At 37.7% G+C, this 15,038-nt stretch overlaps 1 protein-coding gene across 2 annotated transcripts in view; it reads left to right on the plus strand.

Moving 5' to 3' along the window:
- Nucleotides 1–15,038, plus strand: part of SPPL2A (signal peptide peptidase like 2A) — a 55,483-nt gene that overhangs the window by 8,727 nt on the left and 31,718 nt on the right. For both annotated transcript variants that reach the window (XM_039237147.1, XM_039237149.1), the window contains exons 2-3: nucleotides 13,678–13,797; nucleotides 14,105–14,287. In XM_039237147.1, the coding sequence (XP_039093078.1) occupies nucleotides 13,678–13,797; nucleotides 14,105–14,287 (303 nt within the window). The remainder of the gene's footprint in view (nucleotides 1–13,677; nucleotides 13,798–14,104; nucleotides 14,288–15,038) is intronic.

A 15,038-nucleotide genomic window follows, 5' to 3' on the forward strand; every position in this document is an offset into this window, starting at 1 on the left:
TGGGTCTAGTCACTTTCAGTGTATCATTTCTCTAAACTTTGAATCCTGGAAGTAGGGATAGAAACAATGTAGGTTGTTGATTCTATAACATAACAGGGAGAAAACAGGCATAGAAAATATATAATAGTGAATGATCAGAAAGTTATTTAGGCCTAACTTTGGAGTGTGTCATTCAAGCCATACAACCTCAACTCTATCTTTCCTGTAGAGGCCCCTTTCAACTCTTTAATTGTATTGCTATTAACTATGTAACTGTGTAAAGAGAAAGATGTTTATTAAAAAAAAAAAAAGGGATACCCATGGGGTGGCTTAATAGGTTAAGTGTCCGACGTCAGCTCAGGTGAAGTCGGTTCGTGGTCACGCACTTTGCTGACAACTCAGAGCCTGGAACTTGCTTCAGATTCTGTGTCTCCCTCTTTTTCTGCCCCTCCCCAACTCGTGCTCTGTCTCTCTTGTGCATGCTCTCAAAAATGAATAAACATTTAAAAAAAAGAAAAAAGGGATACCGGTTACATTGCTGAGATGTAAGGGTGATAGGTTAGGTGACTATTGCTCCTGTTACATTTACCATTCAGTGATTACATTGCAACTTTATATCTTCTGGTTTAGGAATCAAGCTTTTTTTTTTTTTTTTTAATTGCTCATTTTCATTATAGATAAGTTCTCTTTATTAACCCAATTTCCTCCCAAGCTCCAGCTTTTGTATTTGGTGTCTAGAAATACAGAAATAATTTAATTTGTAGATTTTATGTAGAAAGATTCCCAGGGGTTTAATTGGAGAGAGAATTACAGTTACATTCACACAGTGCTCCCTTGAAACTGAAGGGTTATGTATATCTAATGGATAACAATACAAATAACATGAACCTGGTTTAATTGACAGATGTGGAGGGGGATGGGGAAGCTGGGACCCAGTGATGCATATATTGAAGAGTTTTGAAGGAACTCCTGGGTGAGATGGGAGAATTACTGGTCACAGTATGAACATTGGCTATACCAGCAGACTGCAGGTACAGTGTGACTCACCCCTTGAGAAAATTCCTAGGAGGATCTCTGTAATATCTGGAAGACTTGTGAGTTTCACTGCTGTTCATGATGAAGTATATAATGGATACTCTGTGGACCAGTATCAGAGAATCACATGGAAGCTTGTTCAAAATGCATGATCACAAGCTCCACCTAAGAGCTGCTGGTTCAGAATCTGCATTTTAATAAGAACATTAAAGTTCAAGGGGTGCCTGGGTGGCTGAGTCAGTTAGGTGTCTGACTTCTATTCAGGTCATGATCTCACAGCTCGAGAGTTTTAGCCCCATTTTGGGCTCCGTGGTGACAACTCGGAGCCTGGAGCCCACTTGGGATGGATTCAATGTCTCTGTCTCTCTCTGCCCCTCCCCTGCTTGTGCTGTCTCTGTCAAAAAGAAATAAGCATTAAAACTTAAAAAAATATTTTTTTAATGTTTATTTATTTTGAGGGGGAGAGGGAGACAGAGTGTGAGCAGGGGAGGGTCAGAGAGAGAGGGAGACACAGAACCCACAGAAGACTCAAGTCTTTGAGCTGTCAGCAGAGAGCCTAATGTGGGACTCGAACTCAGAAACCATAAGATCATGACCTGAGCTGAAGTTGGATGCTCAAACGACTGAGCCACCCAGGTGTCCCAACATTAAAAAAGTTTTTTAAAAAAGAACATTAAAGTTCAAGAAGCATTGATCTATAATGAAGGGAAAGAAATTGTTACATAGAATACTGAGCATAGTCTCCAGGAAAAAAGAACCATGCTTGACAAATTATGTTGAAGTCTTTTAAGGGAATTAAATATACACATGAGAAAAGATTAACTTTGTGTTATTCAGAGCTATACTTGATCAGATGACAATGGGCCAAGATACAGAGCTCTGGCAGACCCAAAGGATGACATGTGTACAGGGTAGGTGGTAGTATGTTAGATAAAGTTATAGCTAGAATTGTTTTTTTCCAAAGGAATATGTGAAGACTTAAGTTTGGAAAATAGCTCCAATGCTAGAAGATATTTTTTGGAAAAGAAAGAAAGGTGAAAGACAAACCAAATCTGGGAACCAGGGTCAAAGAAAAATCCTTGAACTGTGCTATTAGCTTGGACAGGAGTAGAGCAGGCCTGTTCTCAGTAGGTTAATATTGGTCTGGTGAGTCAGCATCAGGAGGCTCTTGGAACAGAGGCCAGGAATTCAAATGCCCATGGTTGGAACTACCCAAAGACTAGAGTGTAAAGCATGGATGTACTCCCAAGAGAAAGGAACACAAAGGTCAGTGCGAGACTGACTGTAAGTATACTGATAAAATAAAGCTCCTGTACATGTCTCTTTCTTTAAGATCTGATTGGTCTGAGAAAATGGGGATCTGATACATGTGCAAGGATGTGAGTATAGTACATATATCATTGCAGCTGTTCTTTTTTAGACCTTTGGTAATCATTTGACACTTGTCATGCCAAAAGCTATTTAAATGAGCAAAGGAGAATAGGTAGCTGCAACATTAAGATAGACTTAAACTTCACTAGTTTTTGGCTTGAAAAGAAGATGCTAGGGCACCTGGGTGGCTCAGTCAGTTAGGCCCCCAACTTCGGCTCAGATCATGATCTCACGGTTCGTGGGTTTGAGCCCATCGGGTTCTGTGCTGACTGCCAGCTCAGAGCCTGGAGCCTGTTTAAGATTGTGTCTCCCTCTCTCTGACCCTCCCCTGCTCACGCTGTCTCTCTCTCTCTCTTTCTCTCTCTCTCAGAAATAAACAAAACATTAAAAAAAACAAAAACAAACGGAAGATGCTAGGGAATATGATTGGAGTCCAGTGTTCTGGATAAAGTAATTTAGGAATTGTTCCTGGGCAACAGACAATCCCTTAAAGCTTTATTGGAGGTAAATTTGAGTCCAAAGAGGAATTACCACTTCATACCATGGGATAGTAAACTTACTTACCTTGTGTGTGAGGATCAAGTAAGGTATACATATAGAAAGGCACTGGTATAAAATTGATGATTTGATGGTCCTGAAGAAAGCTTGATCCCACAACCAGTACTCGTAGAAACTGGTGTAAACAGGGAAAATACGGAGTAAAAAATAAGAAGCTGTTCTTCGGAGCGGAATTCCATGAAGCCCTAGAGCCCTAGATTTGTGGGTATTTGAAAGAGTATAAGGAAATGACTTAGAGTTTCAGATATTTAGAATGTAGGAAGATCTAATTGGGAATTAGAGGAGTTTGAGTGGTGTTGGGAGACCCATACCAGTATCTTGGAAGAGGGAGTTAACAGCTAATGAGATACCTGCAACCAGTGTTAAAACTGGAGAGTGATAGTTGGGTACTAAGTGGTGCTTGGAAATGTAACTGCATGAAGGAACTTGAAGTGGTAGCAGAGTTGAAGACTGCTGATCTGGGTTTTGGAGAGCTCATTTCTAATCTTGGCTCCTGAGACCACTTACTTCACTTTGATTATTGTGGATCTGTTTGAGCTACGAAATGAAGGGTCTAGAATATTCTCTCTAAATCCCTTCAAGCTCTTGATACTAAGCTTTCTACTAAGAGAATATTTTCATTACTGATTGAAAATGCAAACATAATTTTTAAAGGTTGAATGAATAAAGTTGTAGAAGGCCAGACCAGTCAGTGACAAAGGAAAAATCAGTGTTTAGCACCGTGTCTCTAACTTGGAAGATGTGAAGGAATGTATTATGCCCTTACCCCATAGGGTCTTTGTCAAGTGATCTGACACTAGCATGTAGGTGGACCACAAGTCTCACTAACTTGGTGTTTGTAATGCTTAAACGGATACTGAGTTTCAAACTTTTTTCTTTATGCTTCCCTACTAATTGACTGACAGTGATGTAGCTCCACTACTCTTCTCTTAAAGCCTTGCTGTTCAAGGTGTGGCCCATATACCAGCAGCATTAGCATCACCTGGAAGCTTGTTAAAATGCAGAACTCACACTCCGCCCAGACCTACCAAATCAAAATCTACATTTTATATGATTGCTAAGTGATGTGTATGCATAATAAATCTTAAGCACTGCTCCTATAGCTGTGGTTCTCAAACATCTACAAGTAACAGAATCTCCAGAAGGACTTGTAAAAATAAACTGCCCGGGGGTTTCTGATTCAGTAGATCTGGAATAGGGCCCAAGAATTTACATTTTTAACACCATCAAAACACTAAAGCTTTTATTAGACTCTGACTAATCACATTATGTTTTTGATTACCTGTTTCAGGTTTGTTTTCAATCTTCCTAGTAAGACTGTAATTTCCTAGTAAGACTGTAGTTTCTCTGGAGGAGGGCAGCTTTATTGAGATATAATTCACATACTGTTCAGTTCACCTATTTGAAGTGTACAGTGCAGTGGCTTTTAGTATAGTCACAGATCTGTACAACCATTAATACTGTCTGTTTTAAAACATTTACATCACCTCAGAAAGAAACCAAACAGGTGGAACACACAGGGTGTTTAGGGCAGTGAAACTATTCCATATTGGATAGGGTACTGTAATGGTGGATACAAATTTATTTGTCAAAACATATAGAATGTACAACACCAAGAGTGAGTCCTAAATGTAAACTATGGGCTGTGGGTGATAATGATGTGTCATTGTATGTTTATTTATTGTAACAAATGTTACCCCTCTGGTGCAGATGTCGATAGTGGGAGCCTGTGCATGTGTGTGGCAAGGGTATGTGGGTAGTCTGTACTCCCTGCTCAGTTTTGCTGTGACCCTAAAGCTGATCTAAATATAAAGTCTTTTATAAAAAAGAAAAAAACCCATATCACCTCCTATCCACACATCCCACCAAACCCTAAGCAGCCATTAGTGATCTCATTTATGCATGGTACAAATACTTGGCAAGGTGCTAGATATATTATTAATGCTAATAGTTACCATTTATTAAGAGCTTAATATGTACAAACAATTGCATCATTCACCTCAATCTTCATGTCAACTCTATGTTGAAGCTTAAAAGAGGTTAAATGACAGGGCGCCTGGGTGGCTTAGTTGGTTGGGTGACTGACTCCTGATTTTGCCTCAGGTCATGATTTCATGGTTCATGAAATCAGGTCCCACATGGGGCTCTGTGCTGACAGCACACAACCTGCTTGAGATTCCCTCTGTCTCTGCCCCTCCTCTGCTTGCACTCTCTCACACACCCAATAAATAAATAAATAAACTTGAAAAAACAGGTTAAATGACTTGGAACAGGTAGTAAATGGTAAAATTGCCTTCTGTCCTTGATCTCTCATTCCAATGCTCATATATCTATTGTTAATAAACCAAAGTTTTGAAGCTATACAATTTCTATGAGAAATTTTACTTAGATATTTTAAAATGCAGTGGAAATACTTAAGTTGTTTAGGTATGTTAGCTTACTCATGAAATTTGGTGCATGTTTTAAATGAAATACTAACCATTCTACAATTCTGTATCCTTATACTTTTCTCTTTGATACTAATATTCCACTAAAATTTGTGTTTGCCTTTTCCATTCCATTATCAATGAGTTTGGCTTTTATCAGTGCTGAATGTTCTTCAATTGTAGGGAAGATTATAATCCCTTTATAGCAATAAATCTTACCTATTTGAGTATCTTTGTACTTCCTTGAACATTTAAGCTTTTTTTCAATCTCTTAGTTTTTGTAATTATAAAATAACACTATGATACATTTACATATTGTGTAAAAGAAGGTAGTGTATATGTATCAAGAGGGAAAGTCTAATATATAAATTTAGAAATGTATAGAAAAGCTACAGAGCGGTATAGTTTGACCTCATGTGTAAAACAAACTATACGTGATATATGTATATATGTATTCTTGTGTATATTCATATATATTAAACATACACAGATAGTGTCTGGAAAGATATGGAAGAAGCTCCTAACTCAGAGTGTGACTGAGTCAAGGTGAGAGGAGAAGGACTTTGTGCCTTTCTGTCTTGTTTCAGTGTTTTTCCTTTTTTAATTTCTCCAGTCTTTTTACACTATCACCTTTGCCTTTGTTTTCCTCTCTCTTTTTAAAAATAGCCTGATGTGTCTCTCTCTACATCTTCTTCAAGCTCACATAAGTGTACAGATACATATAGGGAATTGGGGGAGGGGTTCAGCTTTTTTTTTTTTTTTTTTTAATAAAAGGTTACACTGGGGCACCTGGCTGGCTGAGTTCATAGAGCATGACTCCATCTCTCTGTGGTGAATTCAGGCCCCACATTGGGCGTAGAGCTTGGTTAAAAAAAAAAAAAATAGGGATACGCTATAAATATCTCTATAAAGTTTATATCAGTATCTACAGGTAGATTTAGTTTTTTTAATAGCTGTGTACTATGCATATCATAATGTAATGTCTCCTTATTAGTGAAAGTTGTTGACTTTTTTTTGTAACAAATGATATTGTGAGTATCCTTATGGTTATCTTTGTGATTTCTTTTTTTTTAATTGAAGTATCAACATACAATGTTATATTAGTTTCAGTATACAATATAATTTACTCAACATTTCTATACATTACTCAGTATTTATGAAGATACGTGTACTCTTACTCCCCTTTATCTATTTTACCTATCCCCTCCACCTCCCATTTGTTCTCTAGAGTTAAGTCTTTTTTGTTTTTTTTTTTACTTTGTTCATTTATTTTGTTTAAGTTTTCATAGATGAGTGAAATCATATGGTATTTGTCTTTCTCTGACTTCATTTAGTTACTAGAAAAAAATTTTTAATGTTTATTTTTGAGAGACAGAGCATGAGTCAGGGAGAGGCAGAGAAAGAGGGAGACACAGAATCTGAAGCAGGCTCCAGGCTCTGAGCCATCAGCACAGAGCCCAACATGGGGCTCGAACCCATGAACCATGGAACTTTTACCTGAGCCGAAGTTGTACGCTTAACCAGCTGAGCCACCCAGGCACACCACTGACTTATTTCATTTAGTATTATACCCTCTGGGTCCACCCATATTGTTGCAGATAGCAAGATCTCATTCATTTTTATGGGTGAGTAATATTCCAGTATGTATATACATATACATATATGTATATACATATATATATATATCACTTCTTTATACATTCACCTGTGGTTTGACACTTTTGTTGATTGCAAATAGTGCTGCAATAAACATAGTAGTGCATATATTTTTTCAAATAAATGTGGGGTTTTTGTTGTTGTTTATTTTCTTTGGGTAAATACCCAGTAGTGGAATTTTGGGGTCATATGGTAATTCTATTTTTAATTTTTTAAAGAACCCTCACATTGTTTTCCACAGTGTTTGTAACGCTTTCATTCCCACCAGCAGTGCACAAACATTCCTTTTTCTCCACATCCTCACCAACACTTGATGTTTCTTATCTTTTTGATTTTTGCCATTTTGACAGATATAAGGTAATACCTCATCACAGTTTTGAGTTTTGATTATGAGTGATGTTGAGCATCTTTTCATGTGTCCGTTGGCCATCTGTAGGTCTTCTTTGAACAGTGTCTATTCAGATTTTCTGCCCATTTTTTAAATTGGATTACTTGTCTTTTTTGCTATTGAAGTATGTAAGTTCTTTATATACTTTGAATTTTAACCCCTTACGAGATACATTATTTGCAAATATCTTCTCCCATTGAGTAGGTTCCTTGTCATTTTGTTGATGGTTTCCTTTACTGTGCAAGAGCTTTTTATTTGGGTATCATCCCAATAGTTTTTCTTTACTTTTGTTTCCCCTGCTAGAGGAGATGTATCTAGAAAATTATTTCTAAAGTTGATGACAGAAGTTACTGCCTATGTTTTCTTCTAGTTATATGTTTTCAGGCCTCACATTTAGGTCTTTAATCATTCTGAGTTTATTTTTGTGTATGGTATAAGAAGATGGTCTGAGAGCACCTGGCTGGCTCAGTCAGAAGAGCATATGACTCATGAGCACAGGGTCATGAGTTCGAGTCCCACGTAGGGTATAGAAATTACTTAAATAAATATTTGTTAAAGAAAGAAGGAAAAAAGACAGTTTGCTAGTTTCATTCTCTTGCATGTAGTTGTCCATTTGTTGTCCATGTAGTTGTCCCAGCACCATTTGAAGAGGCTGTCTTTTCCCCATTGTATGTTCTTGCCCTCTGTGTCATAGATTAATAGATTGAATACACATGGGTTTATTTCTGGGTTCTCTGTAATACATCTGTAGGATATGAATCAGGATTCTGTATATTAACATTCTTATTGATAAATTGTCTATTTAACGGCTATACTACTTCAGCAGGATTGTGTACAATTAGAACCCAAATCTTTATCTAAATACCATTCTTCTCCATAAGGAGCTTAGTAGGATAACTGGTTCGAGACCTATGACAGGTAAAGGATAAAGTCAGCCTAGGACATCTTGTGCCAAAAAATAAGGAAGTCCTCAAAGACTAATGGGGTCTTGTTAGAATGGTACAAAGAGCCAGCTCCAGGAGGCTCTGCTGACCAAATTTGGGACAATTTGAACATCAAATAAATACTTTACATTAAATTTTTTTTTTAATGTTTTTTATTTATTTCTAGGAGAGAGAGAGACAGCGTGAGCAGGGTAGGGTCAGAGAGAGAGGGAGTCACAGACTGAAACAGGCTCCAGGCTCTGAGCTGGCAGTCAGCACAGAGCCCGATGCGGGGCTCGAACCCACGAACCGCGAGATCATGACCTGAGCGAAAGTCGGACGCTTAACCGACTAAGCCACCCAGGCGCCCCACATTAAATTTTTAAAAATCAGCGAACCTCTAGTGATACCAAGCAAAAGGTGGTAGGAGAGAGTAAAGCTCTTTTTTAAAGAATACTAGCTAATAAATGCAGAAGGAATTACAGTATTAAAAACAATAACCATTTCTCAACCCCCAATGTAATGTGTAAAATTAAATTCAGGCATGGATCATCATGGAGACTAAAAGCTAGGTGAGAGGTTATTGAACTATTTACATGGTGCTACAGATTACTTTCTAACCAATCACAAAGGGAAAGAAATACATAACTTTATACTAGAGAAATCCTGCAGTTTACTAGGTTAATCAAATAATCAAAACTCAGCATCACTAATGCTGGGACATCCTAGGACATCATGTGCCATTTTGTTGGATTCATTTTTTTTTTTAAATTTTTAACATTTATTTATTTTTGAGAGACAGAGACAGAGCGTGAGCAGGGGAGGGCAGAGAGAGAGGGAGACATAGAATCTGAAGCAGGCTTCAGGCTCTGAGCTGTCACTTCAGAGGCTGACACGGTGCTCGAACTCACAAACTGAACCATGAGATTATGACCTGACCGGAAGTTGGCCACTTAACCAACTGAGCCACCCAGGCACATTGTTCGATTCATTAAAAAGTACCCAATTTAGGGCCACTTGGTGACTCAGTTAAACATCCAACTTCAGCTCAGGTTATGATCTCACAGTTTGTGAATTCGAGCTCTGTGTCAGGCACTATGCTGACAGCGCAGAGCCTGGAGCCTGCTTGGAGTTCTGTGTCTCCCTCTCTCTCTGCCGCTCCCCAGCTCACACTCTGCCTCTCTTTCTCTCAAAAATGAATAAATGTTAAAAAATTTTTTTAAAAAGAAGTACCCAACTTACTTACGGATTACTCTTTTAGAAAAGTGTTTAACCTAAACTTAATCATCCCTCATGATTATCTGCAGGATTACTCTCTATAGATAGAATTGATTATTCTGCTATATAACTTTATGTAAGTTATGTTAGTAACTTCTCTAACTCTCAGAGTCCTCATTAGTAAAACAGCAATAGTGGATCAGACATGTGTGTAAAAATAACCTAAATATACTGTTTAGTTTGTATAATTTGTAACCTACAAATAGTTTGGGTGTACAGTAAGAATTTAGGATATTGGTTCACCTCTGCTGTCAAATAAATCCATTCATGACCAACAAGGAAACAGCTGAATGAAAACTACATTTCTTTTTTCCACAAATAATTTCCTTATCTCATTATTCTGTGTAATGTGATAGTATGTTTTATAAATTCCCTACACTTGCTTAAATCCATAAACTAATGAAGTCCCAAATATGCCAGAAAGCCTTCTAATCCAAAATGTTCAGAGGAGATTTTAGGTAAGAGAGCATGGATTAGAAAATTTTTGTACTCTATAAATTTAGATTACCTGTTATGAAATTACCAATTTTATGCAAAAATGGTAGAGGCTTGGTACATTATCATTATTTGCCAAGCAAACTTTTTTCTCTTACGTTTTAGAGAAAGATTTGTTCAGGGTTGCCTGGGTGCCTCAGTTGGTTAAGCATCCAGCTCTTGGTTTCAGCTCAGGTCATGATCTCAAAGTTTGTGGGATTGAGCCCTGCATTGGTCTCTGCTGACAGCACAGAGCCTGCCTGGGATTCTCTCCCTCTCTTCTGCCTCTCATCTGCTTTTGTGTGTGTGTGTGTGTGTGTGTGTGTGTGTGTGTGTGTGTGTGCGCGCGCGCGCGCGCACGCGCACTTTCTCTCAAAAATTATAATAAAAATAAACATTTTTAAATTTTTAAAAAAGGTTTAGAGGAAGATTTGTTCAGAGGAGGACAGAGAAAGGATTTGGATCAGTTCAGGTTTGAAGGGAATTGTGATGTGATGTGATATTCTAATTATCTCAAGGTGTTTCTTAATTACATACTCTCCACTCCCACCTCCCACCCCATCTGCAGTAGTTATTCTTTTCAATTACTTCTTAGCTCTTCTCTGCCTGTTTTCCCGTAGGTAGTGGAAAATGAGGCAGAGGACAGAACGCTTTTTCATTTCTTCTTTTTCCTCTCTCTGAACTCTAGGTTGGTCTTTTTGAATAGGCAGCTGCAGAATCTTCAAGACTTGAGAGTTGTAGTTTCTTAGAATTTCTTTCATGAGTAGCACTTAGAAACAGTAATATACCTTTTTTTTTTTTTGAACTGTACTTGTCAAATATAGAAGCTAGGACAGGTTGAAGGATTTCTTTTTTTTTTTTTTTAATGTTTCAGGTTTTTATGTAAATTCTAGGTAGGTAACATACCGTGTAATGTTAGTTTCAGAAGTAGAATTTAGTGATTTATCACCTACTTATAATACCCATTGCTCATCATGACAAGTGCCCTCCTTAATCCATATCGCCCATTTAGCCCATCCCCCACTCATTTCCCTCCAGCAGCCCTCAGTTTGTTCTCTATAGTTAAGAGTTCCTCTTATGGTTTGCCTCCCACTTTGTTTTCCTTTCCCCATGTTCATCTGTTTTGTTTCTTAAATTCGACATAAGAGTGAAATCATATGGTATTTTTCTTTCTCTGATTTATTTTGCTTAGCTTATACTCTCTAGGTCCATCGATGTTGTTGCAAATGGCAAGATTTCATTCTTTTTTATGACTGAGTACTATTCCATTGTGTGTGTGGCACGTGCACACGCATGCATACCTTTATATATACACATACACACACATAAACCACATCTTCTTTGTCCATTTATCAGTCAGTGGACATTTGGGCTCTTTCCATAATTTGGCTATTGTTGATAGTGCTGCTGTAAACATCAGGGTATATGTGCCCCTTCAAATCCATATTTTTGTATCCTTTGGGTAAATACCTAGTAGTGCAATTGCTGAGTTGTACAGTAGTTCTATTTTTAACTTTTTGAGGAACCTCCATACTGTTTTCAAGAGTGGCCACACCAGTTTGCATTACCACCAGCAGTGCAAAAATTGTTCCCCTTTCTCTTCATCCTCACCAACACCTGTTGTTCTTGAGTTATTAAATTTTAGCCATTCTGGCAAGTGTGAAGTGGTATCTTATTGTAGTTTTGATTTGTATTTCCCTGATGATGAGTGATGTTGAGCATCTTTTCCCGTGTCTCTTGGCTATCTGTATGTCTTCTTTAGAAAAATGTATATTCATGTCTTCTGCCCATTTCTTTAGAGGATTATTTGGTTTTTGCATATTGCGTTTAGTAAGTTCTTTATAGATTTTGAATACTAACCCTTTATCAGATGTTTCATTTGCAAATATCTTCTCCCATTCCATTGGTTGCCTTTTAGTTTCGTTGATTATTTGCTGTGCAGAAGCTTTTTGTCTTGATGAGATCCCAGTAGTTCATTTTTGCTTTTGTTTCCCTTGGCTCCAGAGACATGTCTATCTAGTAAGAAGTTTCTGTGGCCAACATCAAAGAGGTTGCTGCCTGTGTTCTCCTCTAGGATTTTGATAGTTTTCTGTCTCACATTTAGGTTTTTTATCCATTTTGAATTTGGTTTTGTGTGTGGTGTAAGAAAGTGGTCCAGTTTCATTCTTCTGCATGTTGCTGTCCTGTTTTCCCAACACCATTTGTTGAAGAGACTGTCTTTTTTCCATTGGATATTCTTTCGTACTTTCTCAAAGATGAATTAACCATATAGTTGTAGGTTCGTTTCTGGGTTTTCTATTCTGTTCCACTGATCTGTGTGTCTCTTTCTGTACCAATACCATACTGGTACTGTAGTCTTGATGACTACAGCTTTGTACCATAGCTTGAAGTCTGGGATCATGATACCTCCAGCTTCGCTTTTCTTTTTCACGATTGCTTTGGCTATTCCGAGTCTTTTGTCGTTCCATGCAAATTTTAAGATTGTTTGTTGTAGCTCTCTGAAAGCTCCTGGTGATATTTTCATAGGGATTGAACTGAATGTGTAGATTTCTTTGGGCACTATAGATATTTTAGCAATATTTGTTCTTCCTGTCTGTGAGCATGGAGTGTTTTTCTGTATCTTTGTGTCATGTTCAACTTCTTTCATAAGTGTTAATGGTTTTTGGAGTACAGATCTTTTACCTCTTTGGCTAGGTTTATTTCCTAGGTTTTTGGTATAATTGTAAATGAGATCAGTTCCTTAATTTCTATCTCTGCTGTTTAATTATTGGTGTATAGAAATGCAACAGATTTCTGTACATTGATTTTGTATCCTGAGACTTTACAGAATATGTATCCATTCTAGCAATATTTTAGTGGAGGTTTTCTACATGGAGTATCATGTCATCTACTAATAGCAAAAGTTTGACTTCTTCCTTGCTGATTTGGATGCCTTTTATTTCTTTTTGTTGTCTGATTTCTGAGGGTCAGACTTCCAGTACTGTGTTCAATAACCATGGTGAGAGTGGACATCCAAGACAGGTTGAGGAATATTAAGTGCACTACATAAACACTGAAGTATGGGTACCTGGGTGGCTCAGTCGGTTAAGTGTCCGACTCTTGATTTCAGCTCAGGTCATGATCTCATGGTTTGTGGGTTCGAGCCCTGCATTGGGATTTGTGCTGACAACATGGAGCCTGCTTAGGATTCTGTCTCCTTCTCTCTCTACTCCTCTCCCCTTTCAAAATAAATAAAAATAAACTTAAAAAAACAGTGAAGTAATAACTAATAAGAGATTGAGAAAGACAGTTTCAGGGTGTGAAGGGAGCATTGAAGTTATCACACAACAAGAATCCTCTGTGGGATGTGCCCCTTTATAACAAGGGTCATAATGGTGTCCCCATAAGAAAGTGACTTAGTTTTCTTAAGAATGTGTTCTGGGCAAATATATGTAACTTCAGTGTTTCCTCAAATAAGAAATAAATTCATTGGAAGATCTTCCCTCTTAAGGAAGTATTGTCAAACCTTATGTATAAATAGCATTATTAAAGTCTTTGTTGTTGGCAAACCAGATTATTACCAGTGTGAAAATTATTGTTCATGTCCTAGACAGCTGCTCAGGAAGCGATATTGCATGCGTCTGGAAATGGCAAACCTGTACCGTCTAAGGACTACTGCATGCTATATAACCCTCATTGGACAAATCTTCCAAGTACCCTAGAAAATGCAGTAAGTAAATCACACTTAGTATTTATTTATAAACATAAAATTGCTGAAAGGCAAGAATGAGTATTATGTTTTGGTACGTGAATTAGCTGTAATATATGATGATTATTTTATTGCTTTGGCTTACATGTTTTTCTATCTGTGGGAAAAACAAGTTAGAGAATTTTAATACTTAACTCAAAGCCTGGTTGTCATAAAATATTCCTAATTTAAAAGAACCTGGTATTAAACCAATATTGATACTTTGTCACTGAATGCATTTCTTGTGAAATACGATCTTTATCATTTTAAAGACATTTCTTCTTTTCAGACTTCTATCAGTTTGATGAATCTGACTACCACACCATTGTGCAACCTTTCTGATATTCCGCCTGAAGGAATAAAGAACAAAGCAGTTGTAGTACAGTGGGGAACCTGCCATTTTCTTGAAAAAGCCAAAATTGCACAAACAGGAGGTGCTGAAGCATTGTTGGTTGCCAATAATAGTGTCCTAGTAAGTAGTAAAACTTAATAACTCTTGAACTTCACAGGAATTAAACTTCCTTTTTGGTGTGTAGTATATGGGCTGGGTTTTGAATAATCATTTAAGGTTCTTTTAAAATAAACGTCCCAGGGGCACCTGGGTGGCTTAGTCGGTTAAGCGTCTGACTTTCGCTTGGGTCATGATCTCACGGTTCGTGGGTTCGAGCCCTGCGTCGGGCTCTGTGCTGACTGCCAGCTCAGAGCCTGGAGCCTGTTTCAGTCTGTCACTCCCTCTCTCTCTGAGCCTCCCCTGCTCACGCTGTCTCTCTCTCTCCTAGAAATAAATAAAAAACATTTTAAAAAATTAAAAAAATAAATAAAATAAACGTTCTGGCACTGATAGGCATTTAATTGGAAATCTTTGTAATTTCTTTTTTTTCATCCCAATGTTTACTTATTTTTAGAGAGAGAGAGAGTAGAGTACTAGCAGGGGAGGTGCAGAGAGAGAGGGAGACAGAATCTGAAAGCAGGCTTCAGGCTCTGATCTGTCAACACAGAGCCTGACACAGGGCTTGAACCCACAACAAGCTCTGAGATCATGACCTGAGCTGAAGTCAGACACTTAACCAACTGAGTCACCCAGGTGCCCCTGTAATTTCTTTTCTATTCCTAAAGTAGACAAGGCTTTGTCCTAACATATTTGTTAGCAACAAGCATGTATGTATATGTGTGTGTACTATACACATACACCCGCCCACATATATATATGATATACCTACACA

This window comes from Hyaena hyaena, unplaced genomic scaffold, assembly GCF_003009895.1.
Source record: "Hyaena hyaena isolate Hyena2069 unplaced genomic scaffold, ASM300989v1 scaffold_120, whole genome shotgun sequence".
NCBI classification, from domain to species: Eukaryota; Metazoa; Chordata; class Mammalia; order Carnivora; family Hyaenidae; genus Hyaena; species Hyaena hyaena.